Source organism: Mauremys reevesii, linkage group 15 (genome assembly GCF_016161935.1).
Source record: "Mauremys reevesii isolate NIE-2019 linkage group 15, ASM1616193v1, whole genome shotgun sequence".
Lineage (NCBI taxonomy): Eukaryota > Metazoa > Chordata > Testudines > Geoemydidae > Mauremys > Mauremys reevesii.
Genome location: NC_052637.1, coordinates 216,667 through 234,652, shown reverse-complemented (window position 1 = coordinate 234,652; position 17,986 = coordinate 216,667). Strand labels below are relative to the sequence as shown.

General features: G+C 57.4%; 1 protein-coding gene across 1 annotated transcript; it reads left to right on the top strand.

Annotated features, from left to right (window-relative positions):
- The first annotated feature begins 4,669 nt into the window (after positions 1–4,669).
- LOC120383777 (C-type lectin domain family 2 member D-like) lies at positions 4,670–17,322 on the top strand. The gene is made up of 6 exons (XM_039502008.1): positions 4,670–5,221; positions 9,045–9,119; positions 12,471–12,554; positions 15,060–15,235; positions 16,034–16,137; positions 16,537–17,322. Exons 2-6 carry the CDS (start codon positions 9,083–9,085, stop codon positions 16,685–16,687), a joined length of 552 nt encoding a protein of 183 aa, XP_039357942.1. The 5' UTR covers positions 4,670–5,221; positions 9,045–9,082; the 3' UTR covers positions 16,688–17,322.
- The last annotated feature ends 664 nt before the right edge of the window (positions 17,323–17,986 follow it).

Sequence of the window (17,986 nt, the reverse complement as noted above, 5' to 3'; positions counted from 1 at the left end):
CTCTACTGGAATATAGAGGTCTATAAAATCATGAGTTGTGTGGAGAAAGTAAATAAGGATGTGTTATTTACTCCTTCTCATAACACAGGAACTAGGGGTCACCCAATGAAATTAATAGGCAGCAGGTTTAAAACAAACAAAAGGCAGTATTTCTTCACCCAATACACAGTCAACCTGTGGAACTCCTTGCCAGAGGATATTGTGAAGGCCAAGACTATAACAGGGTTCAAAAAAGAACTAGATACGTTCATGGAGGATAGGTCCATCAGTGGCTATTAGCCAGGATGGACAGGGATACAAAACCATGCTCTGAAGTGTCCCTAGCCAATATTTTCCACAAACTGGGAATGGGCGACAGGGGATGGATCACTGGATGATCCCCTGGTCTATTCATTCCCTCTGGGCACCTGGCATTGGCCACTGTCGGAAGACAGGATACTGGGCTAGATGGACCTTTGGTCTGACCCAGTGTGGCCGTGCTTATGTTCTTATGAATCAACAGGGCCAGATTCCCAGTCGCTGTGAATCGGCCCAGGGTCCATGGGAGTCAATAGACCCTGGTTCTCAGCTGATGTACGTTAGCTGTAGAGCCACTGAATCCAACAGAGCTCTGCTAATTTACTCTAGTTGAGGCTCTGACCTACAACTTTTCACAGGAGCCTTTTTAGCTACCTGCTACTAACCACATCCTTAGTCCACTGCACAGCGGGTCTCACGTTTCAGCTAGCGACACTCTTTGCAATAGCCTCACATCGTCCGTCCCTTTCAGTTTTCTGTCTAAAGCGGGGTGGGGGGAGGGGGACTTTTTGGCCCAAGGGCCACATCAGGGAATAGAAATTGTATGGCGGGCCATGAATGCTCAGAAAATTGGGGTTAGGGTGCGGGAAGGGGTGCAGGCTCTGGGGTGGGGCCAGGAATGAGGAGTTCAGGGTGTGGGAGGGGGATCAGGGCTGGAGCAGGGGGTTGGGGTGCTGGAAGGGGGGCAAGCTCCAGCTGGGGGTGCAGGCTCTGGGGTGGGGCTGGGAATGAGGGGTTTGGGGTGCAGGAGGGTGCTCCAGGCTGGGATCAATGAGTTCAGAGGGCAGGAGGGGGATAAGGGCTGGGTCAGGGGGTTGGGGAATGGGGAGAGGCTCAGGGGTGCAGGGTGTGGGCGGCACTTACCTCAAGCAGCTCCCAGAAGCAGTGGCATGTCCCTCTCCGGCTCCTATGTGGAGGCATGGCCAGGTGGCTCTGCATGCTGCCCCATCTGCAGGCACCGCCTCTGCAGCTCGCATTGGAGCGCCAGAGGGAGCCATTGGAGCACATAGGAGCTGGAGTGGGGGCCGCTGCACGCGACTTCCGGGAGCCGTGTGGAGTGGCCCCCGACCCTGCTCCCGGCTGGGATGGCCATGGCCTGAATGGAAGGACAGAATTGAAGCGAGAGGCTGCTGTATGATGTACAGGCCAAAATAAAGCCCCTAGGAAGAGTGTGTTTGACCGACGTCAATGTGTTACTGACTCTAAATAGCTACCTGTTGTGCAGGGCCGTCCCTAGCGGGGTGCGGGGCTCAGGGCAGAAGTGATGAACGCGTCACTTCCGGGACAGACCCGTCACTTCTGGGACCAACCACACCAGCCAATTGCACCGGCCTGCAGGGCCCCCCAAAGCACGGTTGCCCCAAGTCACCCTACCCCAGGGACAGCTCTGCTGCTGTGTACAGGAATAGGGTGGTATCCCCTCAAACAGCTTGTGAGCCCTCTAGTGGAGCTCGCGGTGCTGTACATTTCAGAAGGTGCCGGAAGAAACCGGCGGGAAAGCAGTGTGCGTTGGCGTGTACAGTTAATAAACAGGGTTATTTGTGCCCAGTGTGGTTTTTGTTATTGTTGTGTGAGGAGCCAAAGACCCTACAGCTCCCACATCCAGCCTCCTGCATTCGGCTAAATGGGAGCTGCGCCTTTTAAAATTATCCACAAAGCCACTCAGCTGTCCCTGTTCAAGTCTCACCTAAGCCAGGATGTCCATTGACACCCGCAAGGCAGGCTGGCGTGTGCTGCCAGCACCAGTCAGAACTGCCTCATAGCGCCAAAGGCCGGACGGTCCCACCAGCGTGTCCGGTCTGACCTCTTGTATGTCACAGGCAACCGCCACCCCCACCCTCCCCACACACACACACCATAAACCGACCCCACCTAGGGCAAGCAGTTAGACCCGGACCATGGGGGCAAGAACCAGCCAGAAAAGCACCAGACAGAGAGAATTCTCAGGACCACCTTAGAGCGCTGGCCCTCTCCATCCAATGTCCCATCTCCAGCTGTGGCCATGCCTCATGCTTCAGAGGAAGGAGATTAAACAAAAAAAAAACCCTCCCAGAATACACTGGGGGGTGGGAATCCCTTTCTGACCCTCCCGGGGTCCGGCCGAGACCCTGAAGCATGAACTTTTAGGAGCATGAGACATAAATCTGACCCCCCGCCCCCGTCATGCTATCACCCTCATAAACTTGTCCAGCTCGCTCTTAAAACCAATTACGTTGTTGACCCCAGAACTCCTACTGGGAGCTGTTTGTTGCATCCAGTTGGCACCAGGCTGTCTTTTTCTCCTCTAGTCTGTATCAACCCACTGGCTCTGCTCTTAGACTTTGAGGTGGGGGCAGGGAGCATCTTCTTGCTATGTGTGTTAGGGATGTCCATGTACACAGTCATCCCTCGCTCTTATCTTGTGCTCTTATCAGACCTCAAAGCGCTTCACAAAGAGCTCAGTATCATTATCCCCGTTCTACAGATGGCAAAACTGAGGCACAGGGGAGGGAAGTAGCTTACCCAAGGTTACCTTGCAGGCCAATGGCATAGAAGGTAGATCTCCTGAGTCCAGGACAATGCTGTATCCACTAGGTTACACTGCCTAGGTGGGAATATGTCCCGGCCCAATGGGTCTCCAATCCTGCATTAATAGAAAAGAATAGAAATAGAAATAATAATAATAATTCAGCCACCAAGTGTGTGGACTCAGTTCTCCTCTCTCATGGGAGGTGGCCAGTTACCACAGTGATGAGTGGCAATATGAAGCCTGTTCTACACTGGAAAGTTTTGTGACTGAGGTTTTCAAATGGGGTTAAGGCAGGCAGGCACCCAGCTAGCTAGCAGGGAACTTCCCCTGGGGGCAGGTTATTCCATAACTGCAGGGTGAGGAGTTCTGCCGGCATTCTGCTACCGACAAAGCAATTTTGTCAAAACGCATTCACAAAGCATCAGGTTGCATTGGCAAAACAGGGGCTGCGTTGTGGGTAGGTATCCTGGTGTCCTCTGAACCACCTTCTGGAGCACTGCTTTGTGGGAAATTGTCGCTGTGCATTGTGGGGCAGCCGCTATGCATTGTGGGATACCCTCGTTCCTCTCTGAGATTTTGGAATCAAATTCCCTTGAGTCCCTCTGTTCCGTCCCATGATCTACTCTTTTTGCACCGTTATATCAGAATTATACTAGCAGGGGGCTTATGTCGGTCAGAGAGGAGGAATATTTCTACGCTGGCCAAAGCGATGGGTTTTCTCAGCAGGACACTAAATTAAATATGGGTTGTGCTGACAGAAAGTTTTGTCAATAAAATGTTTTAGATGAGGCCTGAGAAGGAAAAGAAAGAACTCTGCCGCGATGAAAGGGTAGGCAGCTAGGAACGCAGAAATCTGCCGCGATGGACGGATAGGCACAGATAGAAGAGAGCTTCTCTCACTGAGATAACTACCACTTCTCGCAGAGGTGGATTAATTAGCCAGTGGGAGAAGCTCTTCCCGTCAGCGTAAAGCGTCTTCATTAAAGTGGCACAGCGGCGCAGTGATGCTGATGCAGCGTTTTAAATATGGACCTGCCCAGAGATTGTAGGTCCCCATTCAGAGCTCCAGGCTTCAGCTGCAGGTCAGGGGGCCTGGAGCTTCAGGCCCGTGTGGTTCTGGGGGTCGGGGCTTCTGCCCCACAGGAAGTGTCGAGGCTGAGGGCTCCAGGCTTCACCCAGGGGGCCGGCTCATGGCCTCCCAGAGGTCTGAAAATATTTACTGACACTCCGCTCCAGCCAGCTCCGGTTGAATTGAAGCCCTGTTTAAATTCCTTCCTTGGGGGTGGAATTGGAGGGAGGACCATGTGCATTTTCATGCCAGTGACAGAGACGGGCCTAGGGGCAGTAGTGCGGCATTGCCCATAATTAAGCTGACAGGCTTCACGCCTTCAGGCTGGTGCCAGTGTATCTCCCTCAAAGTCATTTAAAAGCTGCTTCTCTTGCTCTAAACATCTCCTCCCCCGAATCCCAGGGGCCTCAGCTGCTGAGCACAAGAACACAGGAAATACATTTTGGTCTTCGGATTTCACATTTCTTCTCTGCCAAAGGGTCTCTGATCTTGGAGGAACCGACGACAGAGCCTCGCTTTGTGCACCAACAATGCACCAAACGCTGTAGAATGATGAATAAACCTCCCCGGCCCCTCTCCCTGAGGAGCTTAAAAATGAAACTGACGATGAGCAGATGGTTTGTATCAAGCAATCGGTGACATTCCATGCGAATGTCCTTATGTAGTCTCTGAAGAATGTACGCTGTATTTACAGATCTCAGTCATTCGTTTACTCCCCAGCCCTGCCTCTCTGGGGTTATTTACAGAAGAAATCTCTCTTTTATACAGCTGATTTTGGGAAGGGAGCTATTCTGGGAGTTGGGAAGGAATCTGACTGCAGCGTCTGAGCCTCCCACTGAAACATTTTTTCCCAGCACAGGAATTTTCACAGCGCCACGTTACAGACGGGGACCTGAGACACAGAGAGACGCAGCAGGGTTGTCTGTGGCAGAGCTGGGAATTGAAGCCAGCGCCCCTGGGGCCTAGTCCAGCGCTTTAACCGTCCTTCCTGGCGCGGTAAATTATGAGGCAGGTCGAAAGAGACTAGGGACCTGATCCGAAGCCCAGTACGGCCTTTCGCTGACCTCTGTGGGCATCAGAACCAAGCAGGCTCTGGATTTGTGCTAATGGAAATCTCCCTGTGTGGGAATTGGAAGTGGCTTGTATTTACATCACAGAGCCATGTGGGTGAGGAGGCCCTAGCAGGAGTGGGGGAAGCAGAATCTAGTCGCTGGCCAGCACATCCCCTGCCACAGGCCAGGGGTCTGGTAGAATCCCGCCGGAGCTTCAGCCCATCTTCAGGCTCCCATCCAGGCTCATCTTCTCCTCTTGGCGCCAGCCCAGGGACCCTGTCAGAAGCACATAAGGTGCGTATGTTCAGACCCTCTGCTGTATCCCCCGGCTGCTTCCCACCGCGGCCCATAGCTGGGCCTTTCTCACAGTCTCTTCCCGGGTTCTCTTCTGTTCATCCTGAAAAAGGGGGAACCAGACTAGTTCTGGGAAGCAAAAGGACCCAGCCAAGGAGGCTCTGACGTTTTGGCGTCCGTCCTTCGTCCAGGGGGCTAGCTCAAGAGATCCACCTCTGAGCCGGGTTTTCCTCGTTTAACTCCTCTCTCCAGGCACTGGTGTAATGGGTGGGGCTGACTGCCCCCCCCCCCGGCTCTCACAACCCCCGTCCTGGGGAGCGTGGGGTCTGTACAGCCCATCGCAGTTTCCGTTACAGACCCGTCTCTGATTTAGGGGCAGGTGGAAACTGCCCCCCAGCACAAGCTGGCGGAGCGGAGGGGACTGGCGCTGGGTGGCTCCACTTCCCGCTGCCCGATGAGTGCAGTCCCCCGGGATGTTGCTCAGGGGAAGGGGTGGAGTGGGGCAGGGCTGGAGAGGGGCAGGGGCTTTGGGGAAGGTGTGGAGTGGGGTGGGGCTGGGGTGGAGCAGGGGTGGGGGCTTTGGGAAGGGGTGGAGTGGGGCAGGGCTGGGGCAGAGCAGGGGTGGGGCTTTGAGGAGGTGTGGAGTGGGGTGGGGCTGGGGTGGAGCAGGGGCAGGGGCTTTGGGGAAGGGGTGGAGTGGGGCGGGGCTGGGGTGGAGCAGGGGTGGGGGCTTTGGGGAAGGGGTGGAGGGGGCAGGGCTGGGGCAGAGCAGGGGTGGGGCTTTGGGGAAGGTGTGGAGTGGGGTGGGGCTGGGGTAGAGCAGGGGCAGGGGCTTTGGGAAGGGGTGGAGTGGGGCAGAGCTGGAGAGGGGCAGGGGTGGGGGCTTTGGGAAGGGGTGGAGTGGGGTGGGGCTGGGGTGGAGCAGGGGTGGGGGCTTTGGGGAAAGGGGTGGAGTGGGGCGGGGCTGGGGTAGAGCAGGGGCAGGGGCTTTGGGGAAGGGGTGGAGTGGGGCAGAGCTGGAGGGGCAGGGGTGGGGCTTTGGGAAGGGGTGGAGTGGGGTGGGGCTGGGGTGGAGCAGGGGTGGGGCTTTGGGGAAGGGGTGGAGTGGGACAGGGCTCGGGTGGAGCAGGGGCAGGGGCTTTGGGGAAGGGATGGAGTGGGGGCGGGGCTGGGGCGGAGCAGGGGTGGGGGCTTTGGGGAAGGGGGGGAGTGGGGCAGGGCTGGGGCGGAGCAGGGGTGGGAAGAGGCAGAGCAGGGGCCATGTGGAAGAGGCAGAGCAGGGGTGGGAGCGGCTCTCCTGGGCGGCTCAGCCAGCCGGGGGATCGGGCTGGCCACTGGAGCAGCACGCAGTTGCGTAGGGCACCAGGAAAGTTGGGGCAATTTGGTGCCCCAAATTTCCCGGTACCCTACGCAGCTGCGTACTTTGCATATAGGTAAGGACGACCCTGCGTCTCTGCTGCCAAATGGGCGTGTGCGTGTCCACATACGCGTGTTCCTTCACGCCCCCTCAGTGTGTGCGTCCTAATCCCCACGCCCACACAACGCACCAAGACACGTGTCGGATTTCTACCCGCTGTGGTGTGTCTGAGTTGTTCCGTAGTGCGGGTGTGCACCCATTGCACCCCCCGATCTGTGTGCCTGTTTTCTCTCCCGGGTGCCTATTATAATGTGACCTCATGCTGGGAAGAGGATCCGGTTTCAGGAGAGACCCATTTGCAAGTGTGTAAGATGAGACAGAAGATGCCCCCTTGCGTGCGTGTGTCTATTGTATTCCGCACTCCATTCCTTCGAATGATAAATAACGCCCAGTGTTTAACTACCCGTCTAACACGCTGTGGGCTGGCAAGGTCTTCACTCGCTCCGGGACCCGCCGCCGAAGTGCCCCAAAGACCTGGAGCAGAAGGACCCCCGCCACCGAAGTCCCCAGCCCCCCTGAATCCTCTGGGCGGCCTTGTTTAGAGTGGAGGTGGGGTCGCTGCCGAAGTATCGTGTCCAGCTCACTGTAGAACCGGCAGCTCGTGGGCACAGCACCGGAGCGGCGGTTTGCCTTGTGGTAGGTGTTCCGCAGCTCCTTCACTCTGACCCTGCACTGCACCGTGTCATGGCTCCTTTCTGTCATGCATTGTGAAATTCGTCCATAGGTATCATAATTCCTACAGCTGGACCCTAGCTGGGACTGCACTGCCTCCTCTCCCCAAATGCTGATGAGGTCCAGCAGCTCGGCATTGCTCCAAACAGGGGATGGCCTGAGCATGGAGCACGCATGGCCACCTGGAAAGATGCGCTGAAACCACTGCACACATCACCGAGCAAACAGGAAGGGGACTTCCAAAATTCCCAAGGAATTTATGGGCTGGGGATGACGGTTGGTCACCGGAGGGCAGGGCAGTAGAGTTCAAACCGATGGCCAGAGAGGCAAGAGCAGTCATTGTGGGACACCTCCCAGAGGCCAATCGCAGCGCTGTAATCACCACGGTGTCTACACCGGCACCGCAGCACTGTAGCCCCAGCGTAGAAAGCCGGACACCTCTCGCTGGGGTGGTTTTTTAAAGTGCTGCGATGACACAGTTTCTGTGCACTAAGTGGCTTGGCAGTGTGTACACACCTCGGGCGTTACAGCGCAGAAAGCTGCTTTACTGCGCAGAAACTTGCCAGTGCAGACAGGGCCTTGGTCTAAGATTTCCAAAGGGGTCTGCATCTCCGTTCAAAATTGATTAGGGGTCTGCAAATGAAAAAAGGTGAAAACCACTGCTGTAGGCCAATGCATTTGCTGCTGCTGCCCCATATTGGTGGGAGAAGCCAACAAAGTCCCTTGTACATTGGGTTGGAAGGATTAGATTTTTGTCCTTAAATGCTAGGAAAGTTTAGCTTCACCGCACATACACTCAAAAGGAGCAAAACCTATTTCCATTGATAAGAATTTGAAATTGACGCGGGGCAGCGGAAGTGCCCTAAAAGTGTGTGGGGGAGGGGGAAGCACCCAAACTGTAGCCCTGCCCCCACACTGCCCCTTCCCTCTGCAGCCGCGCCCCCACACAACCACTTATCCCTGAGGCCCCTCCCCTCCCCTGAGAGCAGGGTCTTGATGGAGGGGGCGTGTGGGATAAATAATAGGAGACGCCGAGGTTGTTGGGCTTCTGAGATAAATTACTGTGCTGGAGCTGCATGTGAAGACCTGGCTCTAGGTTTTGTTTTCATTAACCATTTAACTGTAATTAGGATAAATAACTAGACAGGTGTGTCGGATGATAATTATCCCAATTGGTTACAGTTGTTTCTGTTAATTTAATTAATCAATTTGTTATTGCCTGATTGCTGAATGAAATTCTGTATAAAAGCATGCTGGGATAGAATAAACTCGGGCTCTGCTTACGATCGCATTTGGTTGTCAGACTCCGTTCATGCTCCCGCGATGCAACAGGGGCGGGGGGCAGCACTGGGATTGTTATCTCAGCCTGGAGGTGGGGGGCAGGTGGTCGTGGTGGACAAAGCAACGCAGCATGTGCTCTCAGTGTGACGCTATGTCAGATGTGATGCTTGGCCGTGCGGGCAGGGGAGCAGCGAGTAGGGAGGTGATTTATCTGTGCCAGCGGTGTGGGGACTGTCAGGCATTGGACGCTGTTAAGGCCGGGGGCGCAATGACTATGGGGATTGCCTGGCAACACATGCATTTAAAACACCCAGCTGGATGGGGAGAGGGTTCGGATGGGGCGATGCATGTTGCATTAGGTCTATCACACGACCCATTCCTGATGGATTTAAAGGGAAAGTGCACAATTAAAATAACTGCCCTTGAGTGACAATCTCTTTTGCTTCCTGGCAGGTGGAGAGACAACAGTCCCGCTGCTGATTGGCCACAAGATGACGGAAGAGAGGCCACAAGCAACTAGAGATCCTAGTAAATATTTTTGTCTTGGTTAAGAGAGGTTTCAGAGTGACCTGGTGATGTGATTTGTAGAGGGGCCAAAAAAGGGGGGACCCCCTTTTTGTTGAGCTAAAGGACTGAGAAGGGTTTGATATGTTTGTTTCATGCTTGTTTTTTTACATTAGCCAGTCAGATCTTTTCTACCCTAGAAGGCTCTATGGCCAGCTGAAGAACTGGGGTAGTGAAAGGCCGTCAATCTGGAAAACTGTGTGCAGTACCCGTCAGCCCCTCTCAAAAATGAATATGGGAGAACCAGACTGGCTCAGCGAGGCCGAAGGGCCTGGGAAAGACCTCCTACGAAGAGTAACTGAAAAGATTAGGGTTGTTAGGGGGGCGACGGATAAGAGGGGACAGGATAAAAGGCTACCCAGTCAGAGATGGGCTAGACAGGGCCGGCTCCAGGCACCAGCTGACCAAGCACGTGCTTGGGGCGGCACCTGGGGGGGGGCGCAGGGGTTTGTTCTTTTTTTGGTTCCTCAAGGCAACGCTGGGGGGGATTTTTGTTTCTGTGCCAGGGCTCTGGGGGTGGGGCTTCGGGCAGGGCCGTGCTACGGCGGCCTGGGGGGCCTGGGGGGCGGGGCTTGAGGCTTGGTGCGTCGCTCGGAGGGGGCGGGGCTTGGTGCCGGGTGCTTGGGAGGCGGTGCTTAATGCGTCACTCGGAGGGGGCGGGGGCTTTGTACGTCACTCGGAGGGGCGGGCTTAGTGCGATGTGCTGGGGGCGGGGCTTGGTGCGTCGTTCGGAGGGGGCGGGGCTTGGGGCGGGGCGCTGGGGGCGGGGCTCGGTGCGTCGCTCGGAGGGGGGCGGGGGGTTGGTGCGGGGCGCTGGGGGGCGGGGGCTTGGCGCGGCACTCCGCTCTGAGGGGGCGGGGCTTCGGGCGGTGTGACGCTCGGCGGGGCGGGGCTCTTCTGTTTTGCTTTGGGTGGCAAAAAAAAGTTAGAGCCTGAGGCTGGTTACCGGAGGTGTATAAATATATAAAAAGGCCGGTGCAGGGACGCGGCGCTGCACTCCTCTGCTCCCATCCCGCTCCCGGGGCATTTCGCTCCGGCGGTTGCTGACCTGCTCCGCTGAGCGGGGCTGCAGCAGTGGGACCCTCTCCCCAGCCGGGCAGCTCCCGGCGAGGCAGCCCGTCCCCTCGCTGCTCCCTCTGCCCGCCAGCCGGGTGCGCTCCCAGACCGCTCCCTGGGGGGCTCCGGCTCCGGGGGGACATACGAGCCTGGGCGAGCTGCGAGCCGGGCTCCGGCTGCCCGCGGAGCGATCGGGGGCTGGGGGTCTGAGCCAGCAGGTGAGGCGGGGCTGGCGTTGTGCACGGGCCGGGGATGGGGGCGAGCAGGGAGCTGGGTGGGTGCATCGATCACACTGGGGAACCGGGGTCTATTGGGGAGGGGTCTGTGCGCTGATCGGGCAGGGGTAGTGGGGAGGGCTGTGCGCTGATTGGGTGGGGAGGGGGCGGGGAAGTGGGGTGGGGCTGTGCGCTGATCGGGTGGGGAGGGGTCGGGCGGGGGTAGTGGGGTGGGGGCTGTGCGCTGATTGGGTGGGGGCGGGCGGGGAAGTGGGGTGGGGCTGTGCGCTGATCGGGTGGGGAGGGGTTCGGGGGGGAAGTGGGGAGGGGGCTGTGCGCTGGTCGGGCGGGGAGGGGGTCAGGCGGAGGGTGGTTGGGGAGGGGGCTGTGCGCTGGTCGGGCGGGGAGGGGGTCAGGCGGAGGGTGGTTGGGGAGGGCTGTGCGCTGATTGGGTGAGGAAGGGTCGGGCGGGGAAGTGGGGTGGGGCTGTGCGCTGATCGGGTGGAGGGGTCGGGCGGGGGTAGTGGGGAGGGGCTGTGCGCTGATTGGATGGGGAGGGGGTCTATTGGGGTGGGGGCAAAATAAGCGGTTAAACTGGAGGAACTGAAGTTTCTTACTGAGACAAGAGCTCCGCTGCCGGGGAACAAATCACGGAAGCGGATGGTTTTGGGGTGGGAGGGAAAATGACGTTTCTCTGTGCTGAGAAAAGCGTCCCCGTTGTTCCCTCGCTACCCAGGTCAGACTCTGTTTCTTTGCCTTTGAACTGATGGGCAAAAGCGTCCTAATGCCCCTTCTGAACTGCGACCCAACAGCCAGGGGTGGCTCCAGGCACCAGCGCTTGGGGCGTCAAGCCAGGGGTGGGCTCTGCCAGTTGCTGCGAGGGCGGCAGGCAGGCTGGCTTGCCTGGGGAGGGTCCGCTGGTCCCGTGGCTTCGGCGGACCTCCCGCAAGTACACCTGTGGGAGGTTCGCAGCCTGCCTGCCCTGCTTGAGGTGGCAAAATGCCTAGAGCCACCCCTGCCAGCAACCCCCTATCTGTGGGCAGCAGGGACTGGATCTCCACCAGTGTCTCTCAGGGCACCGATCCCGGCTCACAGCTGCTGCCTGGCGCACACAGCGGTGGCCGTGGGGCTGGGCAGGGGACAGGGCCAGCTCTAGGCACCAGCACAACAAGCAGGTGCTTTGAGCGGCACATTCCTAGGGGTGGCATTCCAGCGCTGGCCATGCTGCCCCTAGAAATGTGCCCCCGCTGCCCCAGCTCGCCTCTGCCTGCTCCCCTGAGCGCGCCGCCACCGCTCCACTTCCTTTGTGCGTGGCAAGCCTGGCAGAGGGGGTGAGAAGCTGAGTGGCGGCGCGTTCAGGGGAGCAGGTGGAGCGGAGGTGAGCTTGCAGGGGGGCTGCAGGGGGGCCGCAGGAAGCAATGGGGCAGGGGAAATGCGGCACGCCCGAGGGGAGGAGGCGGGGCTGGGGATTTGGGGAAGGGGTTGGGAAGGGGTGGAGTTAGGGAGGGCACAAAAAAGGGGGCTGCCAAAAATTTTTTTGCTTGGGACGGCAAAAATCCTGGAGCCGGCCCTGATAGGGGCCTTTTGGGCTGGGTATGTCAGACCCCCTGTGACAGCCCTGGCCCAGCTCTGCCTGGTTCCGTCTCCCCCCTTCTGCTGTGTGTGGCCAGTGTGAGACCCCAGTGTGCGGGGACAGGCGCACTCGGCAGTGTGGGCCCAGCCAGCGCTCGGCGGGGGGCACAGTGGGGGGAGGCGGGAGGCAGCTCGAGCTCCTGCCACCAGAACATGTGGGTCCTTGTCTCTGTGCCCCTGAGCTCACCAGGCCCCGTGACAGCCTGGCTGGGGGTGCCGGGGAGGGCACTGGGCTGAGGGGAAGGAGGGACTGTTCTGCCAGCCCCAGCCTGCCTGAGCCTCCGGGCGCCTCTCCCAGAGCATCTGACGGGAGCAATCGACAGAACGGGGCATGTTCTAGGGCAGCTCCAGCCCTGGTGCTGTCGGTGAGACGTGTCCTCACGGCCCGGCCTGACGGGTCTTTGTGTTTCAGAACCTCCTCGTAACTACAGGGGATGCACAGTCGCCCTCGCAGCCGTGTCCCTAGGTCTCCTCATCATTGTTATTGTCCTGGCAGGTGAGTTCTCAGCCCTCCCTGCCCCCTCTCTGTGCCTTCCATTCCCCCTAGAGCCACCACAGTCACAGTCTCTCCTCCCGGCCTGTCTGGCTTCTGCCCCTGGGGCAGAGGGTTCCTGGGGGATGTTCCTCCACGACCCTCCTCCTGCTCCCCCCAAACCCCTGCACCTGGACGCTCTCTGTGTCGGGTCGATCTGACTGACATTAGCTCCCCCCAGCCCAGCTCTGAGCCCTTGGGGCCCAAGTCACTGTTGCCGGGCCCCAGGCACAGTCGCTGGTACCCCCGTGCAGAGTGGGGGTGATTGACAGAAGGTGCAGGGCAGCGATGAGCTGGGCCCTCTGCCTGCAGCGTGTCGCCCTGAGGTACCAGCCTGGCCTTCCTGCATCCCTGGGTCGTGCCCAGGGCCGGGCTGGCAGGCGCTGGCGTGTCACTGAAATGAGCTGTAGAACGCAGCACAGACACCTCCATTAATGCCATGTGAAACCGACCAATTAGTGACCTCGGCAGTGCAGGGTCCGGTAGCGCTATTGACTCCCCCACCTGCACAGACAGCGAGTGCTAGTGCAGAGGGCGGCTGTTCATGGTGAATGTGAGCCCGGCTGTATCTGCCAATAGTCTGGGGGAAGGGGGGGCTGAGACCATCACGGGTGGGATTTATCTGTTGCCCTGGGATCTGATCACTGGGCCCCAGGGGGGTTTAGCAGCTGGCAGAGGGGTGTGAAGCCAGGTCTGTCTGCATTAGGAATCCTCCGTGCAATGTAATGACATTAGTGCAATTGGATTGGTGCAAACTGCTCACATAGATGCACTGCAGTGGTGCAGAAAGGGGCTTCCCCTGGTGCAATTAGCTGCAGTAAGTTACCAGAGCAGAACATGCTGCTCTGGCACATCTGTGCAAGGGGTTTGCAGTAATGTAACTTCCTCCCCATCCTTACACCAGTGCCAGCTGCCCTGCTACAAGTGGGCCATGAGTCCCAGCTCCCTGCTGCTGGACTGGCTGGCTATTGGAATGGGCAGCATTGGCTCACACAGCATAAGGTGGGATCTGAGAGCTTGGGGTTCCCCACCTGTGGGTGCAGGGAGCCACCAGGATGCAGTGGGGTCAGATAGTGGAGATGACACCAGTCAGGGGCTCCTTGCTGTGCCCTGTCCATCCTAGGCAGGACTGGAAGGGCCCACAGGCCTGGCAGCCTTTCTCCTGGGGACCAGTGTATTCCCATATCCAGCTCTGTACAGGGTGTGCAATGTGAAGTTGTGCCCCACAGCTGCAGTTGCTCCCTGAAACGAGTGACACAAATCACACACTGAGCAGGACTATAAAGCATCATATGTACTGATGGCCCAGCCCCAGGGGAAGGCTTAAACTAGCTACAGAATTATTGTGGTGCAAAATGAGGTACAAAAAAAGTGACATGCACAAAAATGGCTGGGAGATAACACAAAACCCCCCTGAGGCTGAGAGTGAACAGGAGTGATTGGGGGCGGGAGGTGTGGGAGGTGGGCAGACTAACTGACATGGTGTTTGGACTGGCTTAGCCACTCTTCCCCATATTGACCCTAATAACCCTGCCTCTGGTTATTCACCTACTGCACTGACCTTGCCAATAGCTGCTTGGTGTTAGTCATGAGTGGCCCTGCTGCTGCTGCTCTCCCTGGCACTGAAAGGGTTACACTGAGGTGAGGCTAGCTCCTGTATGGGGGGGGGAGAAATGTCTGTAGGTGAGAAGTGCATCAGGTTGCAATTGGCCAGTCAGTGTAACTGGCCATTTCCTGTGACTGGAGCTCAATTTCCCTGACTGAAAGTTATTTCACTTCTCAGCTATTCACCTGCCTTTTGTTGCTCTGTTGAACCTGCAGGTGTTGCTCTTGTGCCTGGGATGAAAAGCTCTGAGCTGTGTTAGTCCCCCCAGGCTGGGAGTGTCTCTGGAATCCTTCCTGCCAGGCAGACTTATCACAACAAACGCCCTGTGTCTGGCTGTGCTGGACGGGCCTGGGCAGCAGGTGTTCAGTGTGGTGAAGGGAAGGGAGTTTGTTCCCATCTTCATCTCAACCTGCCTCTCCTGGGGAGCCGAGTGCAGAGCAGGGGGAGGGGAGAAGCAGCCCAGGCCCCAGGCTAGCAGGATTCCTCAGGGTAACAGACCTGGCAAATCAGATTGAACTTGATCTCTCATCCAGTGTCACTCTTCTCCCTGCTGCTGGCCCGATAACTGTTCCCTCCCTCTGCAGCTCCCTGCCCACCCCCTGCTCTAACACTCCCCTTGGGCCTGGTTCTCTGGTGCTTCGAAGCAGGAGCTGTTTGTCGGTTGCATCCCTGTTAAACGTGAACCCGAGACAGCAGCCCAGTGAGATGGGGGTCAAGTAACCCCCTTCGGGGGCTGGATTCCCAGCATCCTTCCCTCCCAGCCATTTCCAGGGCAGTGTCAGAAGCCTGGGGTGCCGGGGCTCATCTTTCCCCACAGACGGGCAGGTCCCCTCTTATGACATTGGTTATGTTCCCATTTTCAGTGTTGCTGTCTAGGCGTCCTCCAGCTGCCCTGGGCCCCTGCTGCCCAGACGGCTGGGTTGGGTATGGAGGGAAATGCTACTATTTCTCTGAGGCTGAAGAGAACTGGAACAACAGCCAGAGCAACTGCTCCTCCCTCGGTGCCTCCCTGACTGCGATCGACACCCTGCAGGACCTGGTGAGAGACTCTCGTTGCAATGGCCTGGCCTTGGCTCAGCGCTGGCTGCTGCAGTACGACCTGGGCTCTGCCCTGTGGGGCGAGGAGCAGCTCTGAGCCCTCTTGTGCTGGGAGGATGGAGTGAATGGACTTCCAGCCACTGAATGCCAGGCCTGGCTGGCCCTGTGGCTCTAGTGTCAGTCTGTGACCGTGGGGATCATCCCCTGTCAGCCTTCCCAATAGGAGACTGTCCCTCTCTAGGGCTGGGCTGGCTCAGGTGTCTCCTGGGCTGCATGGGACTGGAGATGGGGCTGAGATCCCAGCTCAACTTGAAGAGCCAGTGCTTCAGGGCAGCCAGCTGAGGATGGGGGAGGCTCCTGTTAGCCCTGTCCCCTTCTGACTGGCGGGGGGGGGGGGCTCTTCTCTCATCCCTGGCCCCTCCCCGCATCTCTTATTGAGATCAGCTGGGCTCTTTCCTTCCTCTTCCCCTGCGATGGTGAGGGGAGCTCAGCTGCTCTGTATGGAGAGGCTTTGACACAGAACGTGGCTTTGCTCCCCGCAGCCTGCCATGTGGCTTAGACCCAGCAGCACCCAAGAGCTGCCCCAGCCCAGGGCAGATTGGGGTGAGGGGAGCTGGGTTTGGGGTGGGAGGGTTAATACTGAATTGCCCAGAGCTGGGCAAGAGGGAGGAGAAAATCCCCAGCCACCCCCCTGGAAACACTCAGAGCCCTTCTGTGTCCACCTGGGATTCCCTGCCCGGAGCCTGGGGGAGCAGCAGGGCCGGGGCTCTGACACCACCTCTCCCTCTGCTGTTTTTAGGATTTCCTGCTGCGCTATAAAGGCAAACCCCACCACTGGATCGGCCTCCGGAGGGACCCGGGGAAGCCCTGGAAATGGACCAACGGCACCGAATTCAACAACCTGTGAGTCTTTTTGACCCAGCTCTTCTGTGCAGCATTACTGCCGCTCCTTATGCTGCTACTCACCTGGAATCTCTCCCTGGGGCAGTGTGGGTGGGTTGGGCCTGCAGGGGCCCATCCAGACCCAGCTGCATGTGCGGGGGGAGCAGGAACTGGGGTTAAATTATCCCCCCCCCCGACATAAATGCTCCATGGAGGCCAGTTGATCTTAGAACCTCTCCTGGCCCTGCTACCCACTGCCCCCCGCTGGGGGTGGGGCCTGTGGCTGGTGCAGGAGGGGGAATCGTGGGGGCCTGTGAGTGCAGCAGTTCCCTGCGCGGTGCGAGTGTCTCCCCCTGTCTGTGACTGACGGGAAACGCCCAACTCCTGCCTGACACCAGCTCCCTGGCTTCTGTCTTGCAGGTTTCCGATAACAGCAGATGGGGACTGCGCGTATCTGAATGACGAGAATAGGGTCAGCAGCTTGCGATGCACCAGCGAGAGACACTGGATCTGCAGCAAACCTGATGCGTTTACAAAGGCAAAGGAGGTGGCAGTGGAAGGGGGCTCATAACTAGAGTATTATTAAAATTAGCCCTCAAAAAGCCTGTTCACTCCCTTCCAGGAGCTCATTGGGTTGGAAGGGGCAGGGAGGGGGTAGGTGTGACACTGGCAGACCAGGTATCAGCTCATGCCAAAGTTCCCATGTCTCAGTAGGACACTGACAAATACTCAGCTGGGGTCAGGCTGGCTCACCTGTGTGTTAAAATAGGTATTAGCATTATATTAGAATGTGCTTAGACTTTAATGCTGCAACAGCTCACAAGCATTCACTAATCTCACTTCTGACAGTCGCATCCCACATCGTAAGGTGATATTGGAGCATTTGTGTTGGGAGCCTCTGTGACTGTGTAACTCACCAGACAGGAGAGTGAATTAACTAGTGCGAAGTGCTGAACTCCCAACAGCTCAGAGCACAAAGGAGGAGGTGGGGTACAACAAGGGACTGTATCTCTCTCGGTGCTGCTTGGACGCTGAGGGGCAAGGCTTTCGGAGTATATGCAAGAGATCCCCAGCTGCTGAGCCTGGGTTAGCCCTAAAGGACACAGAGCTTAATATAGACCAGGGATACTCAGACTGCAGCTCACAAATGGTTCTTTGTGTCTCCTGTGCAGGGGCGGCTCTAGGCACCAGCAAAGCAAGCAGGGTCCCCCCAGGACCCCACCCCCTACCTGTCCCCTGACAAACCCCTGGGACTCCCATGCCTATGCAACCGCTGCCTGTCCCCTGACTGTCCACCCGAACCTCTGACCCATCTAACCCCCCCTTCTCCCTGCCCCTGACTGCCTCCCCGAACCTCTGCCCCATCCAACCCCACCTGCTCCCTGTCCCTTGACTCCCTACCCCTTCTCCAACTCCCCAGCCCCCTTACCATGCCACTCAGACCAGCATACAAGCTGCCGTGCTCCCCCACGGAGCCAACAGCGCTCCCCCCCCACACCCAGCACCTACCTTCCAGATTTGAACACCTCAGAATTCAGGACGGCTCAAGCTCAGTTTGGACAGCTGTTACTTCATTTCTCCCAAATCATATATACTGATCCACTGTAACTTGCTGTAGAAAAAGTAGGTTATTAGGACTGGAATTGCTATTTTCAACATCCATTGCCGTTTGTTTGTTTTTTGTTTATAAGGAAGATAGTGATATGGGGAATTTGCCAATGCAATAAAAAGTAAGAGTAGAACAAAAGAATAATAAAGGTGTAGGAATATTAAATATGGTGTTATATATATATATATATATATATATATATATATATATATATATATATATATATATGAAAAATGATTTATAGTTAGAAATGATTTTGAG

What these genes read in the sequence shown, in the direction of transcription:
- LOC120383777 (XM_039502008.1), top strand. Translation starts at nt 9,083, where the DNA reads ATGACGGAAGAGAGGCCACAAGCAACTAGAGATCCTA. An exon ending in ACAAGCAACTAGAGATCCTA is followed by an intron (nt 9,120 to 12,470) that starts GTAAATATTTTT and finishes TTTGTGTTTCAG; the next exon opens with AACCTCCTCGTAACTACAGG. An exon ending in GGCACCGAATTCAACAACCT is followed by an intron (nt 16,138 to 16,536) that starts GTGAGTCTTTTT and finishes TCTGTCTTGCAG; the next exon opens with GTTTCCGATAACAGCAGATG.